We start from the raw sequence: 15,619 nt of genomic DNA, 5'->3' as shown, positions 1-15,619 counted from the left end.
CAAATGTCTGGCGTGACTGTCAAACAGGTCGCCCCAAATGCGTTTCGAGCAGGAGTCCTGGGCGCTACAAGCGTTGATCCAGCGTGTATTTCTTTTCCTTTTTACTTCTTGTCGGCAAATTCCAACTTCAATCTGCATATAGCTCTAACTTTTAAAGATGTTTTTGCTCAGTGTCCCACTCCCGTTCCCAAATTTCGTCAATAATATCACCGCTGCCTTTGACACACTTCCAGTGCCCCATGCCGTACTCTTTCGGTGCCACACGGCAACCTCTCCCACCTCCACCCACAATCAAGTTTCCAGGTCGATACTTTTCGTCGCGCTCCATCCGTCGTATCACGCTTCCATGAATTCTGACTTTGTCCGGAACGTCCCGGACTTCTCCCCTTGGCAGTGGCCACCTGATTGGTTTCCAACTGCCATCTGGCCTAAGATCGAGTCTTCTAAAGGGGAGATACTCCATCACCCGCCACATGAAGACACTGGCACGATGCATGCCACATTTGAAGTCAAGCGAGTCGTGTATCTTGGCTTCGTGGGCTGTCTGCATCATCACGTTGAATGACAAGGCCGTGCAGGTGTGCGTTGATGTGCCCGAGTTTGCCGCGTTTTCTGTCGCGGAAGCGGTGGGTGATGAGGGCTGGAAGTCGATAGTAGGGGAAGGCGCATCGATGTGAATTTCCGGGACTGCGATGGCTCCGTTCGGCATAGTAGCCGTCGACTGTCTTGCAGTTCGCGTGTTTTCTCCGGCTACTGATTCAACACAGCCGAGGTACTCGAGCTGGTCGAGATCAAATGTCAACCCTGCTCGCATGGCTTCTCTCACCATCCACACGAGGGGTATGTGACTGGCATTCTTTTGGCCAGGAACGGCGTCCCATCCTCCGCCTATATCGCCATGCCCTCCGGAGAACCATACCTCATCAACGTCCTGGTCAGCTTCGTCGTCATCCGAGTCGTAGGTGAGATCTTCCATGGGTGGCTTGGAGTTGATAGACGAGGCATCGTGATCCGTATACGCGTTGCCTGTTCGTTCGGTTGCCCTAGATCTGGACCTGGAGCGACTACGGAAAGGAGCCGGATGGTCTGCATCTTCCTCTTGTGGATGCACTCGGCGCCTACCACGGTCTTCTTTCGCCACAGCGTCGTCAGGTGCAAGTGTTGATCGCCGACCTGGACGATACTTTTCTTGGAACTCTTGCACTTTTTCGTTCAAAGGGTGATGGTGCTCCATCAAGCGCTTGGCTGCAGTTCTCCTCCGAGACTTCTTGGGCTCTTGATAAATGAGATCTTGGCGAAATTTGGCACGTCGTTCATCAATACTGACAGCATGCCTGATGACTTTCGCAGAGCTTCGCGCAGTGTACGGGAACTTGCTCCGCTGCATCCATGCCGTTTCGAAGCGCGGCACGCTGTTCACGGTGTCGAACAATCCCAAAAAGCGGATTCGTCTTATCGGTCGCGAGAATGTTTCTCTGAAGCCTTTGAGAAACTGATACATCTTCTCTCTGTCTTCTTTGCCCTCCGGTGTTGAGTTCGTTCTTCTGCATTGCCATTGTGAGAATGAGTTCCACGCGAAAGCGACCATTTCCTCATTGCCATGGGCAAGTAGACCAACAAAGTCCAACATCTCAGCCAGGAACCTAGCAACATAGGCACCTCGAGAGAAGCCAAACATGTAAATGTCGTCTCCTGGCGAGTAGTACCTCATCAAGAATCTGTAGCCGCCCACAACGTGCTGGTCAAATGACGAGCCGACTGCAGAGTCCTTGGCCATCTGGTACCAGGACTTGCATTTGGCCCTGAAACCATTATGCGTTAAATTTTCTGAGACAACATATGTCCCTATGCCGGCTGTAGGAATACGTATCCTTAGTGACATGAAATGTAAATGCAAAGGTGGCAGCACTCACGTTGATAGTAGTGGTCTATAACCTCTGTCAGCCTCGCCATCCCGAGGACGATTAAATGAATGATGTTCAAATCTCACATTGATCATTTGCGTTGCTGTCGAGCATGCGGAAAATTTTGAGAATATTGCTGTCGCTGTCATCTCCACGAAACTTATTACCGGTGCCGTCGAAGCATAGGATCAACTTTCTACGGCCACCACCGTGCGAGCCTCCCCTACAAGTTCCGTTGGCACATTGGCCACTTATATCTGGTTGATGTCGACTGTTCCTTGAGGGATCGCGCAAGTAAGCCTGCATTGTTAGATAGGGAGAAAAAAACGCAAGATGAAGGAAGACTTTGTCCGAAACGTAACGAGAGTCTAATGCTCCTGGTAGGTGTTGGATCAAGGTTGTCCTTAGTGTTGGCGAATATCAAATGTCATATACAACCATCTATGCCACAGAAACCTTGGCACGACGACTAAGATTGAGACATTTTGTAGCCCGTTACGTATGGACTGAATGACAATGTTTACCCAGGAAATCTGTCTGTTTCTGACTAACGACCAGCGTGAGGTGCAAGCGGATGATTCGGACCTGATCTGCGTAACCAAGCCGAACTTGGAACTCTGTTCCACTCACGCGGCTAGACAACATGCCGACTTAGTAGATTGGTATGGCGATTCATATGCCCTACTTTGGTCAAAATTTCTCAACCTCGCAAGTCGGCAAATCAGCAAGAAAATTCAGCAGAGCAGGTCCGGCATCGGCTGCAGTCTCTAAGGGTCACCCAGCTTCTGCCTCATGAGATCAGCTTGAGACAGGTCTAACACTCGTGCTCAAAAGAGAAAAGACAATAATGAAATACGGCAAGCTCGGACAGATACTTGAGGCTTGCCAAGGGGGAGTTCCTGGAGTAGAGTGAGACATAGCCGATTTCCATATCTGGATAGAAAGGGAGATATGTTTCGACCTTGGCAGTCCTCGAGATATGACACCAGAAGCGGAAAGTGAAATCACGAATTACGCCCTTGTTTCGGACGCGGTTGTTCCGAGACCTGCTTAGACGCCCCATTGCCCAACTGCATATGCCTACGTGTTGCCGAATCCCTGGGGAAACATGTGGGTATGTGATAAGGCGCGAGACATGAGTGCGCCAAGTCTCACAAACTGTTCTGAAATCCCGTGCAAGACAGTCAAGACAGTCCATGTAAGTAGCTAAAGCACCTAAGGATAGGATCGACTCGATATTGATGACGCATAACAACTATTGCCTGATCCGCAAGTAAATCATTACTGAGACACAGCCGATCGTTCGTAAATCTCTTTTAAAGTTCACTTTCCCACCATCATTTTGCGCCAAGGAACTCAAGTTTACATATCTAGATAGGCAGCACGCCACTCACATGCCAATCCGTCCAACGATGCTCCCTCGAACGAGCGACTACTTGCAACTGCTTGCATACCAGCAAAGTTCGAAGTCACAATGCCTGTCGCACAGCATACACGAACACCATTCATGTCTGGTTGAGCACACGTGAAACGTTCTCAGGTGATGTGCGAGTTGCAGTTGCCCAGGCAGCTACCACAAAGCATCCAAACACCAGTAGCTTCCTCAAATGAGAAAGAGAGGTCGGACGCGGATTATCGTGGACGTTGTATTACATCACACCCGGTCGTTTCTCCGCCCCGCTTTCGTTGAAGGATTACCCACGTAGCAGCACACCGGTTCCCAAATGCACGTCTCACGATACTAAACTAGCGCATTGGAAAATGCCGTAAGGGAATGGGCGGCAGCCAGGTCGATCGCTTTTTCTAACGCTGACTATACCCTACTTAGCATTCTAGTACCTATGAAAGTCTCACGAACGGAGCTTTGGCGGACGGTTGCAGCTGCTTATTTCACTGATCTACCGTAGGTGTAACGCTACCAGCCCGGGGCCGTTCAAGTGGAACATGGTCTTAGACATTATCTGAGACTGTTCGAGACAATCCCAGGGTATCTATCACACCTGGTATTTGTGCTCATTATTCACTCTCCACCAAGACGGTGCTGAGAAAGTAACAATGCCCATTGGCTCGAGCAATGGATGTGAGATGTCAGTGTGGGCAGTCGCACTCTGTATGGTAGAAGCGCAAGGTATAATAATTGGGTGTGGTTTCCTTGGTTTTCTTACGGAAAGTTTTCCCGATTGTGATTATCCTTTCCCAACTATTGCTCTTGGTTGTCTACCTCATGATGAAGACCTCCAGGAACGGAAGCAATTCAAGTGCTGGCGGCGATACATACAAGCCTACCACTACTGGTACCAGCATGAAGAATCCTAAATCTGGCCCAAGTCGAGCAGACCCACGGTATGGTTCCCATGATGTCAAGAAAAAAGGGTTCTCGGATGTGCGCCAGGCGTCTAAGCGACCATTGCCCACGCAAAATGGCGACGGAACCTACCCCTCAGAACTTACTCGGCCTACCATGGTTCAGAATCTGAAGGCTCTACAGGCCGCAGGTGTGTGAAAAGCTTTGCCATAGACGAAGAATTTGAGCAGATACTGACGGCGAGAGAAGATCTCAAGACACTCGTTCAGATCATCAAATCCAAGATCAAGGGGGAGAAGATCCAAGATGACAAAACCATGATCATGGAACGGACAATTCAGATTGTTGCCAAGCTCCCACACAACTCTCGCCTACGAGAGCAACTGACAAACACTTTCATTGAGGAGCTCTGGGGGTCACTCGACCATCCTCCGATGCTTTACATGGGCGATGAATACAAATACCGTCAGGCCGATGGATCTTACAATGTTAGTCAACTGGCACTGAACACTTATGTACACATTCTAACGAGAGAGTTCACAGAATCCAATGCTTCCAAGGCTAGGAGCTGCCGGAGGACCATATGCCAGATCTGTTAAGCCTCGTATTGTCACCCTCGGCGCCATGCCGGATCCTGGCTTGATCTTCGATGCCGTGATGGGGCGCACGAGCTACAAGAAACACCCTAACAACGTTTCGAGTATTCTTTGGTATTGGGCAACCATTATTATTCATGGTTAGTAGACTTTCCCCGTGGGGACTCTGAGGACGTAAGTGTTCTGACGAATGGTAGACCTCTTCTGGACGGACTTCAAAGACGTGACGAAGTCCAAAACGTCCGCGTATCTTGATCTCTCGCCATTGTATGGAAGCAATCAGGAGATGCAAAATTCAATCAGAACATTTAAGGATGGCAAGCTCAAAGCCGATAGTTTCGCTGACAAGCGTCTGATCGGAATGCCACCCGGAGTCTGTGTCCTCTTGATCATGTTCAACCGATTCCATAACCATGTGGCGGAGAATTTGGCTGCTATCAACGAGGGAGAGAGATTCACACCGCCAAGCAAAGATCTCAACGAGGAGAAGACAGCTGCGGCTCTGAAGAAGTACGACGAAGACTTGTTCCAAACTGCGAGACTTGTGACATCTGGCCTCTACATCAACATCACATTGGTCGATTACGTACGAAACATCGTCAATCTGAACCGCACCAACACGACTTGGACACTCGACCCCCGACAGGAGGCTGGTATCGATGCCGGTACACCGGATGGAGCGGAGGCAGGCACTGGGAACGTCAACTCTGCTGAGTTCAACCTTTGTTACCGATGGCATTCGTGTATCTCAGACAAGGACGACAAGTGGATCCAGAAGTTCTACGGCAAGCTCCTAGGTAACAAGGGCCAGATGTCCCCCCAGGAAATGGCCTGCGTTTTCGGGCAATTCGAGAAGTCTATCCCAGACGACCCTGGTATGCGTACTTTTGCAGAGTACGAAAGGGGCGAGGACGGAAAGTTCGACGATGACGACCTTGTGGATTGCATCAGCTCTGCGATTGAAGACTGTGCTGGAGCGTTTGGAGCTCGAAACGTCCCTCAGGTTATGCGACCTGTTGAGATTATGGGCATCTTGCAAGGACGCAAGTGGAATGTCGCTGGTTTGAACGAGTTCCGAAAACACTTTGGCCTCAAACCCCATGAAAGTTTCGAAGAAATCAACTCAGACCCCGCTGTCGCGGATCAACTAAGGAACCTCTACCAACACCCAGACTACGTTGAACTATACCCTGGCCTCGTCGCCGAGGAGGCAAAGACTCCGCTGACACCTGGTGTTGGCATTGCCCCCACATACACCATCTCTCGTGTCGTTCTCTCGGACGCTGTCTGTCTGGTTCGCGGCGACAGATACTACACTACGGATTACAACCCCCGGCACCTGACTCAATGGGGCTACAAGGAGGTTGACTATGACTTGAACGTCAATCATGGTTGTGTTTTCTATAAGCTGTTTCTCAGAGCTTTCCCCAACCACTTCAAGGGCAATTCTGTTTATGCCCATTATCCCATGGTCATTCCGCCGGAAAACCAACAGATCCTCACGGATCTGGGAAGAGTCAATCAGTTTGATTTTGAACGCCCGAAACCCATTCCAACAAGGACCAACATCACGTCTTTTGGCGGTGCCAAGTACGTCTTGGACAGCCAAAGTCGGTTCAAGGTGACGTGGGACGACGGATTATCCTTCTTGATGGGCAAGGGTGGAAGCCGCTTCATGCTTTCCGGAGACACTGACTTTCACACGGGCCAGAAGAAGTGCATGAGTGCTCAACTCTACCAAGACGACTGGAATTCTCATGTTAAGAAATTCTATGCCGATATTACGGAACAGCTACTTCGCGAGAAGTCATACAAGCTTGCCGGTCAAACACACGTTGACATCGTTCGGGACGTAGGCAACATCGCCCACGTTCATTTCGCCGCCAGAGTGTTCAATCTCCCTCTGAAGACACACAAGAATCCCAAAGGCGTCTTCACTGAACAGGAGATGTATCAGATCTTGGCGGTAATCTTTGTCTGCATCTTCTTTGACATCGACCCAGCCAAGTCTTTCCCCCTTCGCCAAACCGCGAAAGAGGCAGCGCAGTCGCTGGGCAAGCTTATTGAGACGAACGTCAAGATCACTACGAAGACAGGGCTTCGTGGGATCTTCACTGGCTCAGCAGACAAGCAAGACCCTCTCGCATTGTACGGAACCAATATGATCAAGGGTCTCGGTAAGGCCGGCCTGAGCACCTACGATATCGCTTGGAGCCAGATTCTGCCTACTTCGGGAGCGATGGTGCCGAATCAAGCTCAAGTCGTAAGTGGCCCGTTGGTGAACTCTTCATGCTACTGTGCTAATCCATGCCCAGTTCGCTCAAGCGGTTGATTACTATCTTTCGTCTCCAGGGTCGAAACACCTAGATCAAATTCATGCCGTTGCCAAGGCACCCTCTACCAAGGAGTCTGATGCTGTGTTGCTTGGCTACGCCATGGAGGGCATTCGACTTGCTGGCACGTTCGGTTCTTACCGTGAGGCGGCCCAAGACGATGTCATCGTGGAGGATGATGGTCGAGAAGTGCCTGTGAGAAGGGGAGACAAGATCTTTGTTAGTTTTGTGAGTATTCGTACCGCCGACCGCGACTTGTGACTTCCCCTCTGATTGACATGACTTGCAGGTGTCCGCCGCCAAGGATGCGAACCACTTCCCTCACCCAGAGGAGGTCAACCCGCGGAGGCCGATTGATTCGTACATCCATTACGGCCTTGGCCCTCACTCTTGCCTGGGGCGCGATGTAAGCCAGGTGGCTCTCACAGAGATGTTCAGAGCGCTCTTCCGGAAGACGAATGTCAGGCGAGTGCCGGGGCCCCAGGGGCTCTTAAAGAAGGTGCCAAGGCCTGGCGGTTTCTTTGTGTACTTGAAGGAGGATTGGGGCCAGATTTGGCCATTCCCAGTCACCATGAAGGTGATGTGGGACGATGAATGAATTGCGTCGTCTACGGATACTCTACCGATACTATAGATCTGTGTTCCATGATATGACTCGGCGACGGATAGCTTGCCGACCGTGGAGAATGGAATCGAATTTTCCAATCAGGTTTCTTTTTACCTGAATCAGTCAGCAACATTGACTTTTGGGTGAATGGAATGAACTTCCCGCTGCTGTGAAAAATCGGGCTGCTTCAGCTGAGGCCGACCCTTCTCGGAAAGTATCCGTGGACCAGCGTCACAAGTATCGGCATCTCCACCTGGCACCCCTGCATCGCCCTGGGAATTGAAGGGGGATTGGCGAAGGCCAGTTATTAGTGGCATTCTCTGTTTCGCCAGCACGCAAGAATAGTATGGAATCGCCAGTGAGCACATCATCCCTTGACAGTACAGCCGCGGTGGGCAGGCGGTAAGACACAAATTTGGGCAAGTCTATCAGGGCCATCGTTGGAGTTAGGCATATCTTAGATAGCAGAGAGTGTCATTGTCTCATCCCTTAACAAGTATCCCTTTGCATGCGATCCTGAGGGAGGAGAGTGGATGCCCAGCGCCGAGACAACTGCCGCGCGGCTTTGAACTAGTCGTGGATTTTTGATCTAGGCTTCAGAATATTCTGACTTCTAACCTGGTACTGAATCTGTCAGTGATATTGGTGGTGTTCTTGCTATGCCTAGTGAGGAGGTGCAGTTCTATTGAAATGCACGTGTTCCTCTTTCGTTGTTCGTGCGCTTACGAACTTCAAGACTTTGCATGTAAGCTAAGACTTCAGATCTGCTGGGACCGGATTGGATCATTGGGCCAGGTAGCTGGAAATCCCAGTTTCTGGATATATCCGTTCGTGGCACCCAGCATATCCGCCGGGAGGGGTCAGCAATGAGGGGCCGACGCACGCAGCACGTAGCATCGGAAATTAAGGAGACACAAAGGCGGTGGCCCCAGCGTGCCTGGCGGTTGACAGTTTTAACAATCCAGGAACAACTTGACAGCCGGCGGCTTTGTGAATGAGCAGCCCGTGCTGTTGGGCTGAGCTGACCAAATCATGCGCGCGGCCCATGGCACCCACTCCCACGAACACACGTCTATTTCCAACCAGTTTCCTGGCCTCTCCCTTGGAATGCGTGGGTGCCTTTCGGTGAGGAAGAATCAAGAGCAAAAGAGCAAAAGTGAGACTGCGAGAGAATCCCTGATTTGGGCAGTGGGATGCCGGAGGTGGGTAAGTGTTTTCCCCCCATATCCCCCTTTCTGCTATCATCTCTTTGTAACAACCGCAGTCCAATTGGATAAGAGGAGTCGAGGACTGCTTTTGGATCATTCTTGGACCTCGGACGATGGAACCCCCACTTGCGGCCCTGATGTTGGCCAGTGATGTTTGGTTGCGTTTATTAACTTCGGACGGCGTTCGCGTTTTTTCTGTTTCGCATAGCCAAACAACCCTGCCGTTTTAATATATCTGGGGTACAGCAACCAACCGCGCTATCCACTCAAGCGCGTGGACCATCAAAGACCTTGCAGATGGAAGAGGACGAGAAAAAAATTAGAATGGAAAAAGTCTAGACGCCCCTAGCTGGCTGAGGGTCAGCCTCGCAGACCCATGTTCATCCCAGGGGGCCATGTGTTGCAAGCGCATCGCCCAGCCTGTCATGTCGTAGAAGGCACTTAATCCCGGGCCGTAGCACCGGCACTGCTTGCCTAGCTCGGCCGGGTCTGGATCGTGCTCCGGGATGGCCCTCCGAGCGGACGTCACCCGACGGGCCTCGCTCTTCTATCCGAATGACTCGTTTTACTATTGAACATTCCCCTATTCGCTCAAGAGCGTCAATGGCGGTGGCTCATCTTTCCATCGTCAGGCGATGATAACAACCTACATCACTATATCCACGCTGCCGGGTCCCGACAATTCCCACAATCTTGGCCGGAGCAGTGCGGATCTACTCCGTACAACATCAGATGCATTTTACTGACCCCCCTCCGAATGGGGCTGGAAACTGGGGGTAGCCATGGCACCTCGAAGCCGTCTGTCCCGATTTGGGTCTTGCATTGCCATGGGTTGTTGCTGAAGGCAAGACATATAATGGTTGGCACACCTCCTCCGACAAAGCCTATCTCTTTTTGGACCTTCTCTCCAACAACTTCATTTCTGTTCCCATTTGCGCTGGTTGCTATTCCACTTTCTTTTGCCCATCTGCGACGGGTGTACACTCTCTTTGACACTCTCGTGTTCCATTCATTTCCCACCAGACGCATTTTCCGCATACCGACGACAGATTCGCACATTCACTTCTAGGTCATCAAGCCTCACAATCATTCACCATGTTCAAGTCCCTTCTCACCACGGGGCTTTTGGCTGCGGCTGCCGTAGCCCAGCAGACAACCTCATATGTCGACTCCGCAACTGGCATCACCTTCCAGAGATACACCGAGACCTCTGGATTTTCGTTCGGTGTTGCTCTGCCTTCGACTGTTGGCAAGGACTTTATCGGCCAGATCTCTGCTCCCATCACCGCGGGATGGGCCTCCGTCTCTCTGGGCGGTCCCATGACCAACAAGCTTCTTGTTGTTGCGTGGCCCAACGGAGACTCTATCCAGACATCCATTCGCAAGGCGTCAGGATACTCGAACCCCGACGTTGTGACGGATTCCGGTATCACTCTCAAGCCTATTGAGTCTGGCACCTCCGTCAACGCCACTGCCTTCACTTACACCTTTGTATGCGAGGGATGCATCACCGGTGACACGACCACCTTCACTGGCACTTCTGATACCACTACCTTTGGCTGGGCTTACTCGACCACTGCCCTGTCCGACACCACGAGCGCTTCCGTCGCTCTCAACTACCACGGTGCTGGATTTGGTCTTTTCGGTGCAAACCTCGCCTCTGCCAAGTCCGCCGATTACGCAACTTGGGCCGCGAAGGCTTCCGATGCCGTCTCCACTCCCGGCACAGGCAACGGAACCTCCCCGTCCGTCCCCGCTAACATCACGACCACGATTTCCAACACTACCTACGATTACATCGTCGCCGGTGGCGGCGCCGCTGGTCTTATTGTTGCCGAGCGTCTGGCCGAGTCCGGAAAGAGCGTCCTTCTCCTTGAGCGTGGAGGACCTTCTTTGGCGTCCAGCGGTGGCAAGGCTACCGTCGACTGGAACAGCACTGTCACCCAGTACGACGTCCCTGCCATGGGCTACTACCTCTCGACCGCCAAGGAGACCAGCGAGTACTGCACGGACACCGCTTCCCAGGCTGGCTGCATTCTCGGCGGCTCTACCATGGTCAATGCCATGATGTGGGTTAAGCCTCCCGCTCACGACTTCGACGACAAGTGGCCCACGGGCTGGAAGTGGAGCAGCGTTGAGGAGTCTGCCAACAAGCTCTACGAGCGAACCCCGGGAACCATCCTCGCCAGCAAGGACGGAAAGCGTTACGACCAGGGCGCCTACGATATCATGTCCCAGTGGCTGGCCGGCAATGGCTTCAGCGAGGTTGACGCTCTTGCCGAGCCCGATAAGAAGGAGGCAGTCTTCACCCACCCTCCTTGGTTGATTGAGAACGGTATGCGTGGCGGTCCCGTCCGTGACTACCTGCCTCTTGCCCAGGCTTTGCCCAACTTCAAGCTGCAGCTTAACGCCAAGGTCATCCGTGCCATCCGCAACGGTACCACCATCTCTGGTGTCGAGATTGAGACTGCTACCAACGTTCGCCAGATCATCAACCTGAAGTCCGGCGGCGCCGCCATCCTGGCTGCTGGTGCTCTCTCTTCCCCTCGTATCTTGTTCAACAGCGGTATTGGCCCCAAGGAGCAGATCCAGACTGTTCAGAACGGAACCGCTCAGGTCACCCTCCCCGCTGAGGCCCAATGGATCGACCTCCCCGTCGGCCAGAACCTCAAGGACCACCCCATCTTCACAGTCAACTTCAAGACCAAGTCCACCCTTAACTCTCTGGCCAGCACTGCATTCACCGCCCCTAGCCAGACCGACGTTGACCAGTTCGCTCAGGGATCCGGACTTCTGAGCCAGGCTGGACAGCGCCTGAACTTCTGGACCAGTGTCGAGGGCTCTGATGGTGGCAAGAGATACGTCCAGGGCACTGTCAACTCTCCTGCCAACGACACTATCCGCGTCAAGGTCTACCTCACTCACGGTCTCACCTCCGTCGGCGCTCTCGGCATTTCTGCCGACGGCTCCACCAAGCTCACCACCGAACCCTACCTTACTACTACTGAGGATAAGGAGGCTATCACCAGCTTCATGAACCAGCTTATCCAGTACGCCTCCAAGTCCAACAGCACCCTGACTCTGTCCGGCAACGTCACCGCCGAGAGTCTCATCTCCGAGCATACCACCGGTAGCCACTTTGTCGGCAGCGCTGTCATGGGCTCCACCAACGACGGAAACAGTGTCGTCGATACCAAGACCAAGGTCTGGGGCACTGATAACCTCTATGTCGTCGATGCCTCCATTCACCCTGACTTGCCCACTGGTAACACCCAGGCTATTGTCATGGTTGCGGCCGAGCACGCTGCTGCCCAGATCCTTGGAGGAGCTGGTAGCGCTACCAACTCTGGCTCTGATTCTAGCTCCGGTTCCGGTTCTGGTTCCGGCTCCGGCTCTGGCTCCGGCTCTGGCTCCGGCTCTGGCTCTGGCTCGACTGGTTGCAAGCGTTCTGTCAAGCGCCTCGAACGCCTTCAGCGTTTCCGTCGCGCTCACCACAGCTTCTAAATATGTGGATATGCTCTTTTATGTGTATACTTCTAAGTGTGGAAACTTGCCATTTGTATATAAAAGTAAACAGTACCAAGACTTGATTTCAGCAAAGTACTCTTGCCATTGTTGATTCCTTTCCGCTTTGCATAGACAAATTATGTAGCTTGATGGGAAGATGATGTGTAGCTGCCAGATTGTAAACTTTGGTGAACACGACTGATGTTGATGACTAAACCCACATCCGTGGGAAAGAAGAAAGAAAATAAGAAAAGATGACACATACTTCTTAGATCAGTCGCTCCTTTCTGAGCAATAATCTTACATCACCAAACAGGGCTCTTAAACCAAACAAGGCTGATGTGAAATCAATTATACACCAGTGTGGTAAAGTTATACGTAAGGCGTGCTCAGAATAGTTGACGCTTCGACCTCTGCGATTATTGATAAAGCGAAAATACCTGTGGCACACGGTGACTCTTTGGGAATGTCGATTGGCAAATTTGCTTGTTTTGAAGGTGGCTACTTAGATTTACCAAGCTTACTTGTACCGGGCGGGCTGTGACTATGTATAAGTGTAGACCAGTTTATGAGAGAGAAGAGACGAGAAGACGGTGTGCCTTAAGTGAGAGGCTAGGAAAGTTAGAGGTCTCCGAGTCCACAATAACGAAACATCGCATGTATCTTGGCAGTGTTCGGAACAGGTGCTCCCTTTACTTATCTTTGTGATTTGCACGATTATTGATGATAGCATTGGTCGAGGCCTGCATATGTAGATAGGTTTTATGACAGTGATGAGTGATTTGAGCCGTCTATCTATTGCGCTCGTCTAAACTGAATAGCCGCAAAGAACATCTGTATTCCTGGGTTTCGACTAACTAATCTTGGTACTGTTTGCGGTTCTTTTGGGCACAAACACTGCTTCTAGCGTCTTTCCGGGATCTGGTGATTTGCTAAGGCTTCAGCTTCCGCTAAAGGCATGTTCGGGATGTTTGGCCGTAAGTCAAAGATCGACGGCAGAGATGGGTGAGCGGCCTGATAAGTGCGATGGCCTTCTTGAAAGTTGATTCAACCTACCAAGCGGATCCATTTACGCGAACGGTCATAGCATTGCTGAACTAAGTCTCCGGTGGTTGTGTGGGAGAAACGATCTCGTTCAGGAATGGCGAAACCTCTTTAGTTCAATAATGTAGTCCACGGGCTATACGAAACTTCTATGAACGATTTCCCCGAACCTGGGAAGAGAGAACCCATCCGGCAAGCCTACCTCCAGACGCTTCGAGATGCGTGCTCGTATCCGGGAGAAAATCAGTCATCTGGAAAAGGAGCAGCCGTTCCGCTGGAGACCATTTTCTACCAAACTGCGGACGAATGTCTCAAGGCGGCGTAGACACTATGGGGCCAATAGGTAACGTATTCGCGTTGGCCGTTGAGTCTCACATGATACCTGCGGGTTGCCGCGTCCCTGTGGAGCATTGTTTCGTATTTGGGGGCATGCAACATAGGTAGATGAATATAGTTTATTACGCCCGGAAAAGAATCTTCACAGCGGATTGCTACGTTAAATTGTCTACGTCTCTCTTACTGTCGTTCCGACCGGCTTAGTCCTGAAGAAGATCAAGCTTGGCGGGTGGGACATGCAAGGATGGGACCGAGCATACCAATCACGACAAAGGATCGATGATAAAACCAGTTAGACATGGCCTCAGAGTAGAGGTCCCACACGCTTCGCTTCCAGAAGGCAAACATGTAAGACTGAACTCACTCGTGTGTTACGAGCGACGGTGCCCAACGGAGGTGACAAGCATCCACGTACGGCCTACGGACTCGGAGGTCGGAAGTTTCCCAAGACCAATGCTGAGTACTTTGCTAGAGAGACTCCAGTACATGCTTCAAGCAACTGAAAACATCAAGATCCCTGCTGAAGCAGTGCGTCCCAAATCCCATCGGAAAGCCTAGGAAGCTCTCGGTACAACCATTCTCACACAAGTCGATATTATTCATGGATCCAAGTAGCATTAGGTATCAAGGTCCAGTCGTGTTTGGCATATTCTGCCTGTACCCTCTTTCTCTGAGCTTGATTATAAAGCCTGCTTCAACAATTCCAGTGTTCTGGGCATTAATTATAGTCTACCACAGTATTTCTCTGTGGTGTTCATCGGGTGCTAAATGACAATAAAACAACCATGCCTTCTTCTCTATATTTGGTCTCTATTGTTAAGTTATAACCATGGAACTGATACTTTATTCTATTCCTCGCTTACTCAGTTTAACAGGGTCTCGCTCGCTTACTAGCAGAGGCGCAGCTTGCGGCCTGCTGGCTTGCTTACATCTAGCGCTTACACGTGCTACCATTGAACCAAGCTTTGAAAAGAAACTAAAGCTTGGCGTGAAGGAACCTCTCCGTAGGATGTTACTCAACTTTTTCCGTAGGACACGGAGAAACTTCAGAAAGTTCATGATAATACAAGTCTAAGAGTATATAAAGGACATTCTGATCACTGTTTATAACTCCTAACAACTCCATCTCATCCCTCTTCATAAGTCTCTTGCCCCAGAACAACAACTTTGCCACTTTCACAAGGATTCTACTTCTTTACCCACAATGAAGATCACTCTATTCGCTGTCACTCTTCTTGCTTCGCTGGTATCCGCCAGAGAATTCGTTTTGTTTGATGATGCCAACTACAATGGTGCTTCTCATAGGGAGATACGCAATACCGATGGCGCCTGCTGTAAGTAGTGTCAATTATCAGATTCACCAACTCCATGCTCAAGAACAATATAGGGAATCTCAACGGCAAAGGCGATCGAGCAAGTTCCGTCGGAGGTGATGGAGGATGTACTACTTTCTTCCGGTGAGAAACCTCTTCGTCTCTCTACTCACATGGCTTACCTGTTGACATAATATCAGAGAGCGTGACTGCAGGGGATCCAGCTGGCAGCAGCGCGGTTCTGCACCCACTGTTCCAGGTTTCCTTAATGACCACATCTGGTCATTCCGCAACCAATGCTAATTGGTCGTCACGTCAATTCTGGAAACAGATCTGGGCTACTTGTCCTTGTTGATTCTTCCACGAGGATCACCAAGCATCTGGCATACGAACACAGAAATATCTCTGGTCATAAGAATGGAAGAGGGAAGGAAATGCATTTTCTGAGTCATTTCATGTCTCCAGC

General features: G+C 51.1%; 3 protein-coding genes across 3 annotated transcripts; 2 read left to right on the top strand and 1 right to left on the bottom strand.

Moving 5' to 3' along the window:
- Nucleotides 1-151: 151 nt before the first annotated feature.
- On the bottom strand, nucleotides 152-2,210 carry CTAM01_09875 (uncharacterized protein; the record flags this gene model as incomplete). The annotated part of the gene is made up of 3 exons (XM_060525891.1): nucleotides 152-1,854; nucleotides 1,914-1,928; nucleotides 1,991-2,210. 3 exons carry the CDS (start codon nucleotides 2,208-2,210, stop codon nucleotides 152-154), a joined length of 1,938 nt encoding a protein of 645 aa, XP_060379400.1.
- Nucleotides 2,211-4,131: 1,921 nt separating this feature from the next.
- CTAM01_09874 (linoleate diol synthase) lies at nucleotides 4,132-12,457 on the top strand (the record flags this gene model as incomplete). The annotated part of the gene is made up of 7 exons (XM_060525890.1): nucleotides 4,132-4,399; nucleotides 4,459-4,697; nucleotides 4,753-4,945; nucleotides 5,003-7,068; nucleotides 7,121-7,366; nucleotides 7,428-7,715; nucleotides 10,058-12,457. The coding sequence occupies 7 exons, from the start codon at nucleotides 4,132-4,134 to the stop codon at nucleotides 12,455-12,457; spliced, it is 5,700 nt and encodes a 1,899-aa protein (XP_060379399.1).
- Nucleotides 12,458-15,044: 2,587 nt separating this feature from the next.
- CTAM01_09873 (uncharacterized protein) lies at nucleotides 15,045-15,456 on the top strand (the record flags this gene model as incomplete). Its single annotated transcript, XM_060525889.1, has 3 exons — nucleotides 15,045-15,174; nucleotides 15,228-15,297; nucleotides 15,354-15,456. The coding sequence occupies 3 exons, from the start codon at nucleotides 15,045-15,047 to the stop codon at nucleotides 15,454-15,456; spliced, it is 303 nt and encodes a 100-aa protein (XP_060379398.1).
- Nucleotides 15,457-15,619: the final 163 nt, after the last annotated feature.

The sequence above is a fragment of the Colletotrichum tamarilloi genome (assembly GCF_030869305.1).
Source record: "Colletotrichum tamarilloi strain Tom-12 chromosome Unknown Scaffold_42.1, whole genome shotgun sequence".
In the NCBI taxonomy this organism is placed as follows: domain Eukaryota; kingdom Fungi; phylum Ascomycota; class Sordariomycetes; order Glomerellales; family Glomerellaceae; genus Colletotrichum; species Colletotrichum tamarilloi.
Note: the sequence above shows the minus strand (reverse complement) of the source record. Positions and strands in the feature narration are given on the sequence as shown.